General features: G+C 36.8%; 1 protein-coding gene across 2 annotated transcripts; it reads left to right on the forward strand.

Annotated features, from left to right (window-relative positions):
- The first annotated feature begins 590 nt into the window (after positions 1-590).
- Positions 591-20521, forward strand: LOC133530668 (growth/differentiation factor 8-like). Of its 2 annotated transcripts, none has more exons than XM_061868682.1 (4): positions 591-836; positions 16682-16899; positions 17265-17689; positions 18203-20521. In XM_061868682.1, the coding sequence occupies exons 3-4, from the start codon at positions 17327-17329 to the stop codon at positions 18584-18586; spliced, it is 747 nt and encodes a 248-aa protein (XP_061724666.1). In that variant the 5' UTR covers positions 591-836; positions 16682-16899; positions 17265-17326; the 3' UTR covers positions 18587-20521. The 2 variants fall into 2 exon arrangements, with proteins under 2 accessions (XP_061724666.1, XP_061724667.1); XM_061868683.1 differs by having other exon boundaries at positions 16682-16724.
- The last annotated feature ends 670 nt before the right edge of the window (positions 20522-21191 follow it).

The following is a 21191-nucleotide window of genomic DNA, read 5'->3' on the forward strand; positions in this document are numbered from 1 at the left end:
CCAGTTTACCGGTATAGAATAAAACATATTGTAAAAAAATAAAAAAATTACTTGGCTATCATTATTACCGACATTTATATAGGGTTATTTTTAGTCTAGTGCCAAGGATAAAAAAGTTTAATGTTAATCATCGACTTCTAATTCGAGGAAAATTTTTAGTGTATTAAGTTGAACATGACTTCATTTGATTTCCAATGCAATTTTAAAAGATAAAAAATGATTTTCACAAGTCTATTTTCAAGTATTTTTTGTACAAAACGTTTAACATTTTCATTTTTCTTGAGCATGATTGTCCGTACGAGTATCATCTTTCATTGCTGTTCATTTCAATTCATTCGATAATTTGAAAATTTTGTATTTCGAATTACGATAAGTTGTAGCTAATCTATCACTACCTGTCCACGCTGTTGCTACCCGTATATTAATAAACGCCCCTATTGCAATTCCTTATCCAACCATCTAAAAAAAAGCTGATTTTGACCATTGTACCCAATCTCACTGATACTGCTAAATGTTAACAACAACAATTAAATACTTCATACCGTATCGAAATATCATAAATCCACGACGCATGTAATAAATTATGTGACTTATGTTGTAGAAGATTAAGATTAATTTAGGTTGTATGTGAAGTAAAGAGAGCATGATTCAATCTTCGGCGGCTGCGAGGCAAGAACCCACGCGTTTCGGTTCGCAGTCTGAATTCGCCTCTTGTCTTGAGCGCTTCAATGCGCGGTGTGGGCGCGATTCTTTTTGAAAATGGAATCTAGTTCGAATGTACATTCGATTTTTGAGTTGTCCGTTGTGTGTTGTGCTAGCGGCCAGTGTGTTGAAGGGTAAGATTATTGTTCTTTTTTTAAAATTAAGAATGCTTTTAGTGAAAATCGTTTCAGCGGGATTTGATTGTAGGAACTGAAAAGTATTCAGGTCATGTTAAATTGGAAAATAATTTTTTAATTGGTCTAAAGAATAAAATTAAAAAAATAGTCATCTTTAGATTTAAAAAAGATGATTTTGAAATTGTTATGCACATTTCTATTAAGTTTTTTTTGACATTCAGACAGAATTTTTGTTATCTAAAAGTTCGTTTTTAAGCAAATTTTTTTTTTAATTTTTTAATTAATTTATCAGCCTCGAGATATTTCTTATCATCTTTACCTAAATTAGAAAACATATTTGAAAAAAGTTTACTTTTAAAAGTTGAGTTCCATTTCGCGCGCCGTCGGCACCGGCATTATGCCGCCCTTGAATACCCATGTGTTAATGCTTTTCTAGATCAAAACTGGCTTATACTTGTTTTAGCACCTTGATATATATCTAGCGGCTATAATGCGGAAAGAAGTGCTTAGGTGCATTAATGATGCTTTTTACCCGATTTGACTTAGAGAAGGAAGGTTGGTTTTTATGTAGGTATTTTCACCGGTTTCGAACCGCTTGAACAAAGTAAAAATATTGTTTTTATATGAGGGATATAGTTGATGGGCTGTAGAGGGAACTCTTCAACCTATTATAGAAACATTCCTACCTACTATTATATACAGGAATTTACTCGAAATTATTTAGTTTTGAATATTGCAAGATTAAGTCTAAATACTACATCTAACCACCTACACACCTATGTTTTTTAAATCTCACTTAATTGCTTAATTAAGTGGTGTCACTTCTGATCAAGTCTCCTATGTCACCCTGTTTAATAAAATAATATAATCATATTATAAATGCGAGCGACTGATACCTCTTCAACGGCTGAACCGAATTAATACATAAAACGCTCGCAGACGGGAGACTGACTGGAACCACTACTAATCACAAACTAAGTATTTTTATACTACGTCGGTGGCAAACAAGCATACGGCCCGCCTGATGGTAAGCAGTATCCGCAGCCTATGTACGCCTGTAACTCCAGAGGAGTTACATGCGCGTTGCCGACCCTAACTCCCTCCCGCCCCTCGTTGAGCTCTGTGTGTGTGTTGGGTCTGTAAGTAGGCAGTAGCTTTATAATTGACAGGTAATCATCGCATTTGCTTGTGTTAGCCTGTAGACATTATAAGTAACTTTTTTATGTCTAATAAAAGTGAGTAAGTAGTTACCCGTTTCTCTTATTGGTGAACAAAATATAGTTTAGATATTATAAGTCATTTTTTTATGCCTAATATAAGTGAGTAAGTAGTTACCGGTTTCTCTTATTGGTGAACAAAATATAGTTTTTTTTAGTATTAAAAAACTGATCGTCGATTGGCTCTAGTCACACCTGATGGAAAGAGAAGACAGGGCCTAAGTGTAAGGCCTGAGTGGACGCTCGAGTCGGGCGTGCAGCGGGGCGGGGCGTGCGGCGTGCATGTTAAACAAATGAATCTCATACTGGTGTCCTGAGTGGACGCTGCTCAAAGCGAATGCCGAGCGGGCAAGTTTGCGGGCAATGCGGCGTCGAGCGGGGCGTCGTGGAGAGGTTCAAACCTGTTTGTGATTTGCAGCGGCGATAAGAGCGTGCAGTCATGTCGTGCAAACAAATAATTATTGAAATACAATATAAACCAGCATTTTGGCTATCATTACAAAAATAGACTGTTTAAATAAATGGAAGGTAAATTAAAGTATTTATTTTCACTTTTAATCCATTGCTTCTTAAGGTTTCGTATAAAGTGGGAAATTCTCCAAACCGTCTTCTTTGCTTCACTACGACACTAGGACCTTGCTTTGTAGAAAAACGACACATTTTGAGCCATGAAGTCTCTTCTAAAAAGAAATCAAGAATGTCGTCCTACGTCGATGCCATGGTGAATGCGACCGATTCACACGAGCGGTGAGCGTGCACTGAGGCCACTCGCTGGACGCTCTATCTCACGCTCGCCCGCTCCGCTGCACGCCCCGCCGAACGCTCCGCTCCGAGCGTCCACTCAGGCCTTACACTAAGATGGAGCTCACCGGTTCAGTAGTAGCCTATTCACTCTTGCTTTAAAGAGACCGAGGTCATATTTATCGGGGAATACAGATGGATAGTTGAAGTTTTAGTTTCATTTATTCGCCATAAATTACAATTTGATGTTCAGTCAATAATAGCATAATTATTACACATTGCTTAAGTTTAAGTATCTGAAATATCTTAGTTTGTAATATTAGTAATATTACTAAATACCTAGGTGCTAATTAAACTTTTGAATGTCAAGCTTGCTGTTCAGATATTCTGACAATGAGGAAAAAGCATGATTCCTGAAATAACTTAGTATCTTTTCCAACCTCCTAAGACCCTGAGTACACATTTTTGTACATATTCCAAAATCTATTTTGAACTTTTAATATGTACCGTAAAACTACCCAACTATAGTCCAATACTGCAACTATGGTCCACAAGTTCAAAAGGAAATTAAGTATCTATACCAATGTTCGTTTTGGTTTACTCCTAGTTTTACCTTCCATTTATAAACATACTTTGCCTTAGAACTACAAAAATATAAGTAGTAAAATACACACTTGAACGAGAAAAATTGAGTTTATTTGTGGACCATAGTTGGGAGCTTTGGACTATAGTTGGGTGGTTTTACGGTAACTAAGGGTTCCAAATTTGAAAACAAAACAATTGCTTCTGGGTCTCAGGAGGTTAAAAACGTCAAATGGGAGACTTGTTCATTGTAAAGGCAGTTTATTGAACATTTTTATTTATAGGATAGATCCCTGCTTTTTAGTTTTTCTGAGCCGTGATTTTGGTAACAGCCTGTGTTTATATCGCAGATTGTAGTTTAAGTCCAACAGTTTAAGATATGTTTCAGCCTGTTTATGTACTTCTAATAAAGAATTATATATAAATAATGATATCACAGTCATTATACCGAGTTTTCAAAGTATAGGTAATTCACAAACTAAAATACTATGTTCCTTAGCTTAAAACCAGCCAAGCTGTGCTCATATCATTTTCCTAAATAACATAATAAATTAATAATTAACCTACGGTGATTGTACATAAAAATGCAAATAAATGATTTGTATTTAACGATAAAAATAAAACGAACATTTCGACGAATTGTGAGAGCGCTCTTGTTTTAAATCGGTTTAAAACTGTACGGCGGACGATTTTGATAAGTCCAATAAAATCCGGTCATAATTGTGAGCAGTATATCAATTAAAGTAGAGGTTTGCCTGATTCGGTACGGCCCCTATGTGCGAAACTACGTGGGCCCAAGAGTTCAAATCCTATATTTAACCTGGGAGTTTTAGCAATGCGTTAAGCCCCCGTAATACAAAAAAATACATGTCTGTATCTACATAACTAATCTAATCTGGAGCTACATCTCTTCTTCCTAGCGTTGTCCCGGCACATTGCCACGGCTCATGGGAGCCTGGGGTCCGCTTGACAACTAATCCCAAGATTTGGCGTAGGCACTAATTTTTACGAAAGCGACTGCCATCTGACCTTCCAACCCAGAGGGTAAAACTAGGCCTTGTTGGGATTAGTCCGGTTCCTCACGATGTTTTCCTTCACCGAAAAGCGACTGGTAAATATCAAATGATATTTCGTACATAAGTTCCGAAAAACTCATTGGTACGAGCCGGGGTTTTAACCCGCGACCTCCGGATTGAAAGTCGCACGCTCTTACCGCTAGGCCACCAGCGCTTCAATCTGGAGCTACATAAAGGCATCATCAGACGATGAGGCCAAGGCACTGTTACACCATCCTACGTACGTTACTACCATTGACTACTGACACGACCGCGCCGCTGGGCAGCGCTCCGGACACATTCCGTCAGGACGTGTCTTCTTCCTCGCGTTGACCCAGCATTTTGCCACGGCTCATGGGAGCCTGAGGTCCGCTTGACGACTAATTTGGTGTAGATACTTGTTTTTACGAAAGCAACCGGCATCTGGCCTTCCATCTCAGAGGGTAAACTAGGTCTTGTTGGGATTAGTCCGGATGCCTCACGTTTTCCTTCCCCGAAAAGCGACTGGTAAATATCAAATGATATTTCGTACATAAGTTCCGAAAAACTCATTGGTACGAGCCGGGATTAGAAGCCGCGACCTCCGGATTGCAAGTCGCACGCTCTTACCGCTAAGCCACCAGCTCTTCACGTGTACGACATCCTCAACCATATTGCAATCTAGGCAATTTATTTATTTATTTAATATTGATCTAAATATGTTAATATTGATCTATTTTCCTATTTAATTAAGTAGGTATTTGCATGTTGTACATAAATGCATAGTTTCACCTAAACGTACAAACAGATAATTAATAGCACCAAACTAAACTAGGTACGATAACTAAGTAATATGATTATAGGACATTGTGACAAAAAATGACTAAGTTCCACAGTCAGCTCAATAAGGTTTGTGTTGTTGGTACTTAGACAAAGATATTATATATATATATAATTAAAAATATAATTTTAAAAACGTAAATAGTTAAATACATATAAAACACCCATGACTCCGGAACAAATATCTATGCTCATCACACAAATAAATCCCCTTACCAGGATTTAAACTGCGTTTACCTACGATGCGTAAAGATATGATTGTCCTAAAATATTGTATATATTACTAGCTTCTGCCGATACTTCGTCTACGTGAAACGATTGATGATAATTGATAAAAACTATATTTAATTAAATTTCGGTTTATTCGTAGGCAAGTAAGGTGGGTAATTTCTTAATAATTTCGTCTAATTGTGCTTTATTTGAATAATCAACTGCAATACTGCCGGGAACGCTAAAAATCCGGGCAGAAACAATTACTTTGACATGCAGGTAATACTGCAGCCGACTGCATTTCTGTTGGGAACGTGATATTGGTAATTTTATCGAAAAGTTATACAAAATATGACGTTTTCTACAATGTGGTCAGCTACCGCCACGTTCTTAAGGAAATATAATGTAGTAATAAAAATATATATAATAAATAATACTAAGATCCGTCTGTACGTGAGCCGTATGTAAGTATAAGGCCACTGGCCACGTCCGTAGATCTTGGGGCGGCAGTTGTGTGTTGTGTGTCTCAAGACTAAAATAAGAAGTAAGGGGCAAGGGCTGCAACAATCGTGCCTGCTTTAATTTCCGTTCGGAACCTAATCCAAGCCTCGTTTAGGTACAAGAACCAGTGACCTACAAATAAGACTTGGATTAGGTTTAAACATAAGCAGAAACTTAATACTATATATACAATTATACAAATTTTACTGGCGTTGAGAAGCAGCCCACATATTAACTTTTAACACAAATCAAAAGCATCCAAACTAAATTAATAAAGTCAAAGTTGTACTATTTGCAACAAAATTCCAATAGAAAATAAAAGACGAGCGAAAAGGGCATATTTCTCTTCACCACACCAACTGGAAAAGACCCTCTTGATTGTTCAAAAACTAATGAGAAAGTTGCATTTTGTCCACATGTGGGGCAAAGTAATCAGATGCAAATTGTGAGTTGTTTCCTTAGTTTCCTGGTAGAATTGATTTTTAAATGACGATTTTGAATAATATTTTTTTATTACGTTTATTCGTTAATATCAGTTAGTATTTCCTTGACTACTAATGTCAAAAAGAAGAAGCTACTTAGGGCGGCATGTATTGCACCCCTATGAGGTACAGAACATTACGGCCCAAAGAATCTGGAACTTCCTGGATTCCACGGGCATTAGTAATGAACTTTAAAGGACTGTCACAATAGTCTGTTTGGTCAACGTGGCACTCAAAGGCCCAAAAACCCCAATGTGCCCCTCGTGCCTTGAAGCCCTCGCAACGCTCAAGATTCCAGTTCTCGATCCACTCGCTACGCCCTTGATTCAATTTTGTAATCTTTAGCTTGCTCGGGTATCAATATACGAGCGGTTAAACAACAACTTTGCCCCCTTGTAAAACAAATACCTAACTAATTTTATCACCAGCCAGTGCGCGGTGGTGTACCATGCAGGCATGCCATATTACGCAGTAGGTAATTCCCATTTTAGCCTTAAAAAACCATGCAAACGTCTGTGTGGAGTATAGGAATCCACTAATCCACTATCCTTTTGAGCAATGACATCATTTTCTCAAATCCACTAACCTATTCGTACCTAGGCGCTCGCTGTAGGTCATGTTCAATGATAAGATTATTGTTTGTTCATAAATATACACACGCTTCTCGGCTTTATCTCAACTGTTTAAGGTGGAAGATTGTGTACATATTTGTGACCGTCTGTGCGGATTATGGATGAATCGACTGTTATTCTGCTTATCTTGCATGTGTTTCGTGGAAAATAGATTTAAAGTTCGGCTTTGCTAAATATAGCGTTGCCATATATCTAAGGATGTCTTACGGGCACTAAGAATGGTGCTAGTTCAGTGGTGTCACGAATTCGAGCCAATCGTGTAGTCAAACGCAATTAGTTGCGACCAATCGCGCGCGTGATGCGAAATCATCAACCAATCGCGTTGTGGCGTTAGACTGCACGATTGGCTCGAATTCGTGTGCGTGACACCGCTGTACTGGCCCCATTTTTTTTTTCAATCAATCAGCACTAACAGCTAAACCTTCGTGCTAATTGGCATTATATTACTTAGTGTCTAACATGCATTAATCACTTTTAAAGATACAATAAAATACAATAATTGGAAAGACGAATTGCAATAAACAAAATAAATAAAATTGAATTGAATTAATGAATTATACGTACTTAGGAATAATAACAATGTCACAATTTTCTGAAATAAAATAATTAAAATTAAATTAATAATTTTAGAGCATAATTTTGAGGCGCCCAATTTGACTCGAGAAAATGACAGAAGGTGACGTGGCTACAAAATCGCAAATAACATTTATTTTGGTAAAATGCTGCCTTTCAAGTTTGAATTGTTTGCTACTGTGGCAAAAGAAGAGATATGAGCCAAACCATGTTACCTTTCGTTACATTATTGAGTTGAATCGGGTCATAGGAGGATAATTTCGCCTTAAAATGTATTGGAAAATATAGAGCGGGTGCGAGTGCACTCACTACCATTACTTGTAAATATAAACTCTGGTGTAGTCTGTAAACAGGCCGCCGTGTACGGTGCGTACCTACACATGTCGTTTTTAGGGTTCCGCATCCAAAGGGTAAAACGGGACCCTATTACTAAGACGCCGCTGTCCGTCTGTCACAATTAAAATTTTCACAGATGATGTATTTCTGTTGCCGCTATAACAAACAAATACTAAAAAGTACGGAATCCTCGTTTGGCGGTATCTTTTTGGTTAATTCTAAAAAGAAAAAAATAACAGCCTGCCAACCCTGGAACTAGGCCCTTTCAGCGTTAGAGTAATATGCGCCCGTTTTGCCACACAGATAATTCAGAACTGCGGCGGTATCATGGTCGTATTTTTATCATTTGTCATGCGTCATTTTCGTATTACCTACATTTGTTAGAACGTGACAGGCATGATGACAGATGATGACCATCCTTAACCCTACTGGATTAACAAATAAGTTATTTTTTATCAAAATTATCAGTAAGTAGGGTTAAGAGACACAGAAATAAGAGTAACACATTCATTTTTTCATATGGGCTACCATGTGCAAAAATTGAATATGCAGATGGCTCCACTACACGATGGCCCAGTGTAGGCCAGTCCAAGGGACGCATTTATGCGTTAGAGGGAGCAAGTGATATTGCTATCTCATTCCACCGCATAGCTGCGTCCCTTAGACTGGCCTACGCTGGCCCATCATGTAGAGGAGCCCTCACAAAAGTCCGGACATCAAATGCTGACTTGTCAGGGGAAATCCTGACTTATGGTACAGTCAGCGTCAAATACTTTGTAGCAGTCAAAGTGGCCAAATAGTTCGGTACACTATACTAAATATATGGTGTACCGAACTATTTGGCTACTTTGGTTGCTAAAAAGTATTTGACGCTGACTGTACTACGTATATTGGGTACATATTTAATAAGATATATTGAAACATAACATACTTTCGTTATTTGTCCAATGAAAAAATATAAGTACATAAAACTATTGGGAATCACGGCCAGTAACTACCAACTCCACAACTTGTGTTTATGTGCGATCTGTGATAACACCTGCTGACTCTGCTGTTGTAGTTCGTGTCATCCGCGATGACGCGCAGATTTGTCAAATCTAACCTTTATTAACATGACAATACGTTGCACTACCGCTTAATCAACACTTATAATGTAACACCATTTGTAGATTTGTATAGAAGAAGAAGAAGAAAATAAATGTATTCAGGACGCTTACAATGTTGCTTAAATATATTGAAACACATTTATTAGTAAAAAAATATAAACGTCACTGAAAAGGTCTCCCCTCAGCTTGATGTCAAGTTACCTTTCAGGTATCTTGACGCTGGTCTTCCGTGGAGACCTGTCCAAACGATCGCGTCTGTACGTAAACTTAAATAACATTCAAATAACATTAAAATAACAAATAATAAAAATATGTAGTAATGTTATTTAAATAATAATTTAAATAACATTACTAAGTAGAGATGAGAATAGGAATCACATTTTTTTTCAGTTAGCGCTATTTATATATTATGTATACCTAACTTGTTTTCACAACGACATATGTGTAGGACTAATTAGAATTTACCCCGTGGTTCTATGGAATGAAAATAATAAAAACTTAATAAAGGTTAAAGTTGGAATTGGCACTTGGAGCCGATTTCTGCAAATTTAAAATGTACTTTTTGTATTTTACTTTAAAAGACAAAATTGAATAGTTGTTTGTTATCCCTTAAACAATAAAATAAAATAAAAACACGAGGCCATGCACGCGTTTTCGTGAATGACACGGTTTTCATCAGGTAGCTGGTTAAAATATAACTAAGATAGTAGAAATTTCTTATATTTCGATGTTTATTTCGGTCCCGGAACCTAAGAGATAGTAAAAGTGGCCTTGAGATCCTCTTTTTATTGATAAGCTGTATAATGTGAGTATTGTACCTAGGTTTATCCATTATTATTTATGTTGGTTGAAATGTTTATTAATAATAAGTGGTGTTTATACTTGTTTTAAAGGATGCATAAAACGTCTAAAACCGTTATAACAAAATTTTCATTATCAAAAATGTTGAGTGATACTATTTTTCAATTCGATATAATTACATTTCTGATGATATTTTTTGCTGTCCCAAGGCTATTATTCTAAATACTTACATCTAACGAACAGTATGGGTATATTTTCATTATATATGTTATAAACTAATAAAAAATATACTAATGTTCCTTATGTATCGTTTGTGATAAAACCGAATTTTAAATCGAAACAACGTAATCTACCGCTATTTCGCGGGTCCCATGTCGGTATGGCTCGCAAAAATATCATAAGTTTGTAGGCAAATTAAATACTTGATACCTATAGGTAGAGAATTATTAAGAGAATCGATCTACTTATTCCTAAAAAAATATTTATTTATTATTATTTTTTATCTTTATTTCTCTTTCTTCTTAGGTTATGTTTTTTACAATATGGATATAAAAGTAAAATATAAAAATACATCAAAAAATACTATACAAAACACATATAAACACATTGTAAAAAACTTAACCTAGTGTGCCGCCAGCAGCGGGGCAGGGCCCAAGCTGCCGGTGGTCAGGGCTGCAGAGAGAGGAACCGCCGCACTATCCGCGCCGTGTCCAAGATCACCGCCTTCTGCATCTGACCCTTGATCCAACCACCTAGCGAGAGTCTCTCAAGGTGTTGGTCGAGACTCTTCGCTATGAGACCGTTCGCTGAAACGACTATTGGGACAATGATCGTCGAATCAACATCCCACATGGCGGTTATCTCGTGAGCCAAGTCTAGGTACTTGCTGGACTTGTCCTTCTCGGCTTTCACGAGATTCTCATCATGGGGGATGGTGATATCGACGAGCACGGCCCGGCGTTGCGATCGATCTATTATCACGATGTCAGGCTTATTGGCTACAATAGTCCTGTCAGTGATAATAGATCGATCCCAATAGAGCGTGGCACGACCATTTTCGAGAACTGGCACAGGTGAGTACTTGTAGTACGGTACTTCGCGGTCCACAAGGCGGTATAGAAGAGCAAGTTGCTGGTGAATAATTCTGGCTACGAGATTATGTCTGTGCAAGTACTCACCGTTAGCAAGATGAGAACAACCGGAAATGATATGCCTGAGTGACTCTCCGGGACGGCGGCATGCCCGACAAATGTCGACCGTACCGTCCTTCAGGATATACTTCCGATAGTTGTTCGTCATCATAACTTCGTCCGCAATTGCACAGGCAAAACCCTCGGTTTCTCCGAAGAGGTCCCCGAATCGTAACCAGTTCACCAACGCGAGCAGGTCCACGTCAGGTCCCGTGAGGGCCTTGTAGAACCGCCCGTGTAGCACCTTACTCTCCCATGCCGCCTTGCGATCCGCAGTACTTAGTACCACAGGTTTGCGCCAGTTCTCGTTTGCCAAGGAGAGCGGCGTGAGGTTCCTGTCTACTGCCACCACGTCACGATGCATCCCACACTCGTTGTTAAGGAAATAATTCCTGAGATTGCACACCTCGCGGTTGTGGAGATCTTTGGCATTTAGGAAGCCTCGACCTCCACACTTCCGTGGGATGTACAATCTCATAACAGACGAGCGTGGGTGTAGCATACGGTGTGTGGTGAGCAGTAGTCGGACCCTCCGATCCAGGGCGTCCAGCTCGGTCTGAGTCCACCTTAGTATGCCAAAGGAGTATGTGAGTAGGGGCATTACCCAGGCGTTGAAGGCGCGCACTTTGTTGCCTCCTGATTATTATTATTATTATAATCTTTATTTCAGACCAAGGATCCATATTTTGTTAGTAATGTACATAAAAACACAAAAAAAGAATAACATGGAAACTAGTGTTAGTGTATAACATAGAAATAAAAATAAAAATAATGTTATGTAAGGGCATGGAGCCTAATCCACCTCTTTAACACTGGCGAGTCCCAGCGATCAATAACAGCGCCAGTTATTAAATCAGGACAGCCTTTTTGTGGCTGTCCCGCGCGGCACTGTTTTTGTAATAACTCAAGGATACCTCCCTAAATCTGGTTGGTCTATTGATCATTTAATTACCGATACATAGTACATTACTTGGGCTTGAATCTCCAATGGTAGTGGACGCATAGACGGTATTTTTGATCGAAGAACAGTTAATTTTTTAAACGACGTATTTTGGAGCGGCCACTACGACATTTGTATGGGCTAACATTTATCGCTATACATTTGACATAAAAATGTGTTGCCTTATAATAACAGTTGTAAATATGGTGTAAGAAAATTGTGATTAATAAATACGTGAATCGGGTTCAAAATGTACGAAAGATGGCCAAAAAACATTTTTGTCGACATTTGTACGGCTACTTCGACTATACACATGTCGAATGTGGCACACAAATATCGACACAGTGCCATACAAATGTCGGAAAGGTGCCATACAAAAGTCGTCAGGGTCTCACAAATACCACAAAAATAATAAATACTGCCATAACAATGTTGATACATGCAAAAACACCTCACTAATGGTTGACCATTGCCATACAAATGCGTTTTGCGTTTGCTAGTTAACTATAAAAAGTAGAGTGGTGCCTCGTACAGTATATTTTTTGTTCCCTTCCTAAACGATGACTATAAATTTGATTTACCTGAAATAAAAATTGCCATACAAATGTCACACCCTCTTCAAAAATTAACCCTTGGAGCGTATATTGTTAATATCCAAAACGGTTACTTCATTTTGATATAGTGTAATGATTAAATTTTTTGACGTCGCGTTCATAAGGTTAAATAATTATGAATGAAAGATAAAAGCTATCGTACTTGAACGCCTTCGCCGTAATAGAATGATAATTGATAAATTCTAACAAAATATTTCATTAACCTTTTAACCTAATCCTTATCAAACTTTGGGTTAAATGGGTTCTATTTTTAAACGGCACAATCGTTTTTAAGTTCAGTCGCCGCAGTATGATATTTTAAGAAATTATCATATCAATTAAACTACATATGAATACTTCATTCTTGACGTTTGACGTCACATTAGCATTTTTTGATAAATATTAGGAACACATTAATCATTAATAATTACGCGTAAAAGCATATTGCGTTTCAATTTAAAATAGCAGTTTGGGGAATTATTTTTAGTTTGTTCGCGTTAATAATGCAGTAAAATCATCAATATCCGCCTAGCGATGTTCATAACCGATTAAATCATTCCTAATTAGAGTATACCTCATTCACATATATATATAAGGACGGGCCTTACGGGCAATAAGAATGGGGCCAGTACAGCGGTGTCACGCACACGAATTGGGTACTTGACACATGTTGAATATTATAACAAAATTAGCTAAATGGATAGAAAATGAGCCATCCGTTATAAAAAAGTGAAATTTAAAAATTCATTTGGTGACGACCGGTCTGGCCTCGTGGGTAGTGACCCTGCCTATGAAGCCGATGGTCCCGGGTTCAAATCCTGGTAAGGGCATTTATTCGTGTGATGAGCATGGATATTTGTTCCTGAGTCATGGGTGTTTTCTATGTATTTAAGTTTTTATCAATATTTATATATTATATATATCGTTGTCTAAGTACCCTCAACACAAGCCTTATTGAGCTTACTGTGGGACTTAGTCAATTTGTGTAATAATGTCCTATAATATTTATTTATTTATTCATTTTGAGGTTATAAAAAAATACAAGGCTCCAAAGTCTCAAACATTATTATATATATTTTTAACTTTCAAAAAGAAAACATAATATGGTACCATTCGATTTCTTACATTTTATTGAAAAATAAATTGTATGACAACTATATGCATAAAAGCAATATATCAGGGTCAAAATAGCAATTTTCTTCCATACATTTAAGACAGAAATAATTATAAGGCGTTTCAATTATCGTGTGCAGGCGTCAGAGTTTAACTCTCATTTCTGACCTTTGTGTTGTTTAAATGCCATCAGTACTATATAGATATTTGATCTCAGGAAAATCCAGATCGATTGACATTATTTACAAAACACTGTCAAGTAGCCAAATCGAGTCAATCGTGCAGCCAAACCGATTGGTTGGTGAGTTCAGACGCGATTGGTCGCAACTAGTTGCGTTAGACGATTGGCTCGAATTCGTGAGTGATGCCACTGAACTAGCACCATTCTTAGTGCCTGTGATGCCCGTCCTTAGATATATGATATATGTCAATGGTATACCATCAATTGGTCACCGTGAGCGTGGCTTTCTAATTAGGAACAATTTGATTGGTTAGGGGCGTAGCTGGGCCGGCGGACAATCATGATTTTGCTGCATTCTTAACGCAAACGTAATAAAGTAGTAACGATATATAAAAACGGATACGGAGTTAGTCACCGAAATTCAAATTGGTGTACAATTAATCTGAGGGCACGGTTATGCCCCCGAGAAAAGCGAAGCGCTTCGTCGTTGTTTTGAACCCTCATGAACCATCACTTGGGTTTTACTGGATAAACTAAATTCTCGAGGCATAATGTCAATAGAGTCAAACCAATATAAGTTGGCAGTTATTTTGGCAGCCTAGACAGTGCAAGTGTTATTTTAAACGTAAACTTCTATGAAATTATGACGTTTACTTAACACTTGCACAGGCTAGGCTATCAAAATCGCTGCCAACTTATCTTGGCCTGACTCTAGTGGCTGTAAGTATAAAAAAAAAATTGCATATCTCTCAAATTTTAGATTTTGTTCATATCTAGAAAACCCAATCACTGACTCGCTTACTGATGATCGTTAAAATCCTTAGGGTTCTTCCTGAAGTCCTAGGAAGCTGATTTGGTGAGAGGTGGAAACGGCCAAGAAATATATTTTTACTAAGGTAGAGGTAGAATTTGTGAAGTTAGGGTATACCTAGAGTTAGAAGCTTGACTCTACAAGAGATCAGTACCCCTAGTGTAACTTTGATCGAAATCATAACGTGACGAACGCGTTTGCGTTAAGTTTCATTTTGTATAGGATTTTGAGGTTCCAAAACGTCCCGCTTGGCGCGCTCTTTCGAAATCCAATACAAAATGAGACTAAACGCAAACGCGTACGTCACGTTTGGAAATCGAATTTATTTACACTAGGGGTACAGTACCCCTAGTGTAACTAAATTCGATTTTGAAACGTGACGTACGCGTTTGCGTTTAGTCTCATTTTGTATTGGATTTAGAAAGAGCGCGCCAAGCGGGACGTTTTGGAAACTCAAAATCCTATACAAAATGAGACTTAACGCAAACGCGTTCGTCACGTTATGATGTCGATAACATTTACACTAGGGGTACTGATAACTTTTTGACAGTGCAAGAGTGGTTTCGTCTTGGCAACATTTTACATGAAAATGTTTTTGATGGGATTTGTTTTACATTAAGTACGTAGTCTATTTTAATACGTAATATAACTAAATTATATCTAGTCCAATCCTTAGTATCCCTACTAGTAATGTAAATGCGAAAGTAAATCCGTCTGTCTGCCTGTCTGTTACCTCATCACGCTTTTAAACCAATAGTTAGTAGAATGAGATAGTTTGTTAGTAGAATCATTCAGGTTCAACTCGGAAATCATTTTATCTACGTGGACGAAGTCGCGGGCAGGAGTTAGCTACTTGATAAATGTACTTAGTAGTTAGTTACTAGTTAAAAATGCCCCCTCTCTTGAAAGGTACACCGAAGCAAAATGCTCAAAAACTAGTAGTGCTTGCGTCAAAAATTTGGCATCACCTGACCTAGATAGATGAATAATTTCCGCAAGTTGGTTGCTAGGCATCCCAAATACCTATTCCTCGTCTTTTTCTAGTTTACACGTGTTCCTCGGAAAATCTAGGACTAAGATATATTTATGGCTTAACAATTAGTCAGACAAGGTGAAACAGTTTATGCTAAACAGTCGATGACAGACTTATAAACATTGACGATTTATTAAATTCGCTGGTTTTCGCGAATGTATTTTAAACGGTGCTCGACCTTCCTGTTGGATGAACGAACTCTTATTTTTAGAACACCTGCGCGGTGCTTTAGGTATTTTAATTTCCCGAAATCAGCTGCTGAGTTGTTGAAATCTTTCCTAGTTCGGATGCTCTGGGAGCTTCATCAACATGGCAATCCTTGATAGTCTGTGCGGAAAGAGAAGAGTCGTGGAATGTAAGGAAGCCCATACATTCTTCGACTGTTTCTTTCCGCACAGATTCTAGAAAACGTAATAATGTATCATGGGCAGGGATCTTTGGCAATGATAACGTCTTGCATTAGCAATTAGTCCATAGAATTTCTATAATAAAGTACTTACTTACTTGTATATGTAGGACTGTATGTGTTTTTTTTATTATTAATTAAAAAAGTATATTTTTATTTAATGCATGCTAGTTATAAGTTGTAATGTTTTGACAAGATGTGTCCCGCCGAGTCTCATGCCGGTTGGGGCAATTGTAGGAGGGTATTGGGATACCCTCCTACAATTTAGGAAATATTTAAATCTTCTCGGGTCAGGGTTGTAGGGATAGAGCCGGCGTAGCTTTATTATACGTTCATAAGCGCATTGTAATATGCGTACTTAAAAAATAAATTATCTTTATCTTTATTTGGGTGACCAATAAAAATCCGTAAAATATCGTTTATGAATATTATCGAGAGACATTAAAATGTATTGTAACAAATCTAATTAAGTATTATATATAAAAGATTTCATGATTAATTTATCATATTTTTGTTTCAGGTATCGCTGACTCTGCGCGGCATCGGATCCAACGACTCAAACAGTTTCAATATCTAAAATGATCTTAATTTTTTTTTCTTATTTGTTTTTCAATGACCGAAAGATAGCTAAAATATTTTTTTGCCAATACTGTTCGAAGTTCCGTTTTATGTTCGAAGTATAAAAGTACAAAATAAATAACTAAGCAGGGCCAAATTCGTCTTCAGCGCAGTTTTAATGTGAATAAAAAAACAATATAATTTTATAAACGTTGAAGTAAATATTACAATGACTGAATTGCGAATGTCCAAACTAGTACGAATTTTTGACAACCGCAAGGTGTGTGAGGAGAATGAAAGTTTTCATAATTCCGGTACTAGAGGTGGCGGCCTCGAAATATCACGAATTATGAGTGTATGGATGTCTGTGTTTGCTTGTGGTGTTAGAAATTTGGACAATGTTAGATTAGTAAATGTATTTAAAACTAGTAATCCAACTGAAAAAGCACTGCGTAATAGTTTGCACTAAACCAAAATAAGAAAAGTAAACAATAATATACACTTCGGGTAATCTTCTTATATCTGTACTGTATTTTTTTCCACAGACACCAGACGGCACGGCCATTTCAAAGGTCTGAAGCTCATCACCTTCAGATTCTCCAACAAAATGGTCGAAAACGAGGTGGACGCGGCAGTCCTCAACATCCACGTCCAAGAGTTGCAGACACACAACTCCACCATAGACACGACGGAGGACCATTTCACCATAAACATCCAACCTAGCAGAGTAACTAAAAATCACAATAATAACAAAGCAGCCGTACCATACGGCCCAGAAAATTCAGTGAAGATGTCCAGAAAAGAACTGAAGATGGGGAAATGGTTGAAGTTAGATGTGACGAGTATGGTGGCGGAGTTTTTTAGGTTGCCACGGGAACAGGGGTTAGAGATAGTAGTGAGAGTACAAGACTCGAAGAATAAGATGAGCTTGGTTGTACCGCATCCGAGCGCTGAATCAAATAATGCTTTGGTAAGTTTCATGAATTCTATGAAATAATATAATGAGAGTTTAGGTGAGACTACGATTTATATTCGACCACTTGGCAATAGAGCACAACATATTGTATTTAAGTCATGCGTAGGAGACCAAAATTTGTTAGTGAATGTTTTGAGATTAAAAAATACTGATAAAATTGTTAATCTGCATTAATAAGTAGGTAACCCGTCCATCCCATCGTTAATTAACTAGGTACAACAGGTTTAGATATCGAGGTAAAAATAATGACTTCTGAGAATTAATAAAGATATGAAAGTAGTTCGTAATTTTATTGCATTGATAATAACAGTAGGATGCAGATATATGTAGCTATGTGCATATGTGGTATCATGTACCTACCATATGTCGTTTAACTAGAATGTAGCATATTTACTTAGTTACAGGCGCTCTCGAGATAGTATTGTGGTGCCGAAATTAAAATTGTGGTTCCTAAATTATGCTTTACATCGTATTCCGAGTGACCATGACATGTATGTCTTTTTGCAGATGCCATATATAGAAGTAAGTCTTAAGGACAATTCACATAAGAGGATAAGGCGAAATATCGGCATGGATTGCAACGAAAACTCCAAAGAGGCGAGATGCTGCCGTTACCCCCTAGTAGTTAACTTTGAAGAGTTCGGTTGGGACTGGATCATTGCTCCCAAACAGTACGACGCGAACTACTGCAGTGGAGAGTGTCCTTACAGTTTCCTTCAGAAGTACCCTCACACACATTTAGTGCATTTAGCAGCGCCGCAAGGAAGTGGAGGTCCTTGCTGTGCTCCGAGACGGATGTCGAGTATCTCCATGCTGTACTTCGATCATGATTTGAACATCATCTACGGCACGATCCCGGGCATGGTGGTGGAGAGCTGTGGCTGTTCATAGCGACAGTTGCCTGCCTAGTCTAAGACTCCAAGCGAACAGTCCAGTGATAGTCCTTTCGTTTGTCTCAAAATTGTTACTACGTTCATTATAAATAAATAATTTGGGAACAACTTATTAATTTCGATTTTGGATTTTGTTTTATAAGTTTTTATTATATAATTTCGTTGGAGTTGTTGGTTTTGGTAGTATGTTTGTATACCTACTGATTCATATTAATTTTCATTACCCTACCATTTTATTGATATTAATTTACTATCGCTTGGAGTCATAAGTGTAGTCTATCCCTTTGTGATATTTGGCTGAAGACTGCGAATCCTTGTGTTGTGTGCGCGTGTGACATTGTAAATTTATTCTACGTTTGTACATCTTAGTGTAATGGACGCTCTTACTATAAGTTCTAATTTAACATCAACATCATCCATTTTCGTATTTAAATCCTTATCGATTTCAGAAATGCTAGTTTTTGGATCATCTTCAAAATTTTACATTATATTTAGTTTTTATTTTAATTTAGCTTTAGTTTTCTAGGGATTTACATCAGACGTAAGATTTGCGTATGGGTCTTTAAATTCTATTATAACGTTGACTTGAAGATCACTACGTCAACGTATTTTCCAAGTAAATAATTTATAAATTGACTTGCTACTGTTGACTAACTGTAACATGATTTAAGTACCTTGATTTTTTACTGCAATATCTTTATATTCTTTGTTCAAATTTGCACTACACTACGTTTAAGGAAGTTGTTTAAAAATAGATATCTTTATTATCAGTTTCGACTTTAATAGTTGTCAGACTAATTAACCAAAATAAAAACCTGACTCTATATTCTTGACCCATATTCATTATGATGAAATTATAAATTAAAATCAATAAAAAAATTACGACGTCTGCCTTGATAACACGAGTAATTAAGTCGAGACGATAATTCTTTATCTTTTATTACCTTTGCAGCAATGACATGAGTGTCTTTAAGCAACTTTTTATCTCGAAATGTCATATATTCCTCTTACGTTCTAGGTTTATCTTCGGTAATATTAAGCTAGGAACCTTAATTGAATTTAACGAACGATGATAAGCATGACATTCAGATGCATGCTCGTTCAATGTACCTACTTGCATTTATACTTTAAGCCACAAATGGAATGGCACTTCAAAAATACCGGAAAATAGCTGATTTATTTAGGAAATTATTTGGATCTGTTTTGGACATACTTTAATCTATATCAAATATATGACGGTTAAAATAAACTAAACAGTGCCTCTAATCTAGTACCTACCTACTTAAATAATATAAGCATGTATTTGTCACAGTTTAATAATAAATATAACTAAGTATATATTTTAATATTTCCAAAATACAAGTTATCCATTACTTTGCGAAATTTTCTTCGTATGAAACTATCTTCCTCTTTTGATTCGTTTATTAATGGTGCCTTTCTATACTTGAAATTAGTAAAGCTTTTTACTCCCTTGAAGATGAATTTGATATATTTAAGTTACTTATTTATGAATTCTTGTGACATTTTTAATCTTACTACAATATTTCTAATCATGTTTTTAAAATGATTGTACTTTCTTGTCTAAAATTTTATAGCGGGTGGTGCTTAATCATCTAGGTGTTTATTACAATTATCAAATTATATATCAGTACCTACCCTTAAATTGTATTATTTTGGCGTGATCTAAAGTAAGATTAAGAAAAAATGATGAATGTAGAATTTTCAAAAAATAGATCTCATTTTAAGGGCATTTAGTTGCATTTTGTGCCTTTTATAGATCTCCTTACTTTTGGATGTGGAAAAATTGTAATGTTTAAAAATATATATAGTAATAAATAAGGTCATTTGTATAAGTTTGGTGTATCTTGAGTTAAACAGAATACTAACATTTTCGTGTTTTATTATTAATTAAATAAATTTTGTGACTCATGTTTTACAATTCGTATTATTTTGTGGGTGTAAACTGTTTTTTATATGGAAATATATGTCTATCAAATATGGCATCTTTTATTTCATATTTCGACCTTATTTTGCCGACTAAAGAGCTTTGTTATAAACGATATTGACCTGTTCAACATTTGAAAAAACTGCTTCAAAATGGTCCAAAAATCAACACAGCTGAGGGATATCTCATTTAATAGATCTCTTTATGTACTTGATTTCGTTATATGGACGCAAAATCGAATTCCATTGCAGAATGCAAGCTGCGAGGCTGTTGTTCCGTCCGATTGGCCCACTACATGTGGTTACTTATAAAATTATCGTCGCGCGAGCGCGGGTGAAGTATGGAAACATCCAGGGTAACATGAGCGTCTACGAACAGCATAATCGGGAAGCGCGCCTATACTGGTTCTTTCGATTGGTTAAACCCGCCTCTTCGCTCGCCCATGCAACAATTCGCAACATCTGTTGTTGCTTCATTCATTTACTTATTCAGCCGATATTTCTAATGGGAACCTTATGGTCGAGGTAATAAGGATGATGAGTGGTTAGGTAAACCATTCATCCTAAAAATCAAAATCTCAGTTCGGTTACGGAATTCCGCTTGATGCCCATAGAATGAAATGTAGTCGGCAAAAATACTTATATAATGACTTAACTCT

The sequence above is a fragment of the Cydia pomonella genome, chromosome 23 (assembly GCF_033807575.1).
Source record: "Cydia pomonella isolate Wapato2018A chromosome 23, ilCydPomo1, whole genome shotgun sequence".
In the NCBI taxonomy this organism is placed as follows: Eukaryota; Metazoa; Arthropoda; class Insecta; order Lepidoptera; family Tortricidae; genus Cydia; species Cydia pomonella.

Excerpts from the sequence above, each read along its gene's own strand:
- LOC133530668 (XM_061868682.1), top strand. The coding sequence starts at position 17,327 with ATGGTCGAAAACGAGGTGGACGCGGCAGTCCTCAACATCCACGTCCAA. Across the intron at positions 17,690-18,202 it reads CTGAATCAAATAATGCTTTG|ATGCCATATATAGAAGTAAG; the intron begins GTAAGTTTCATG and ends GTCTTTTTGCAG.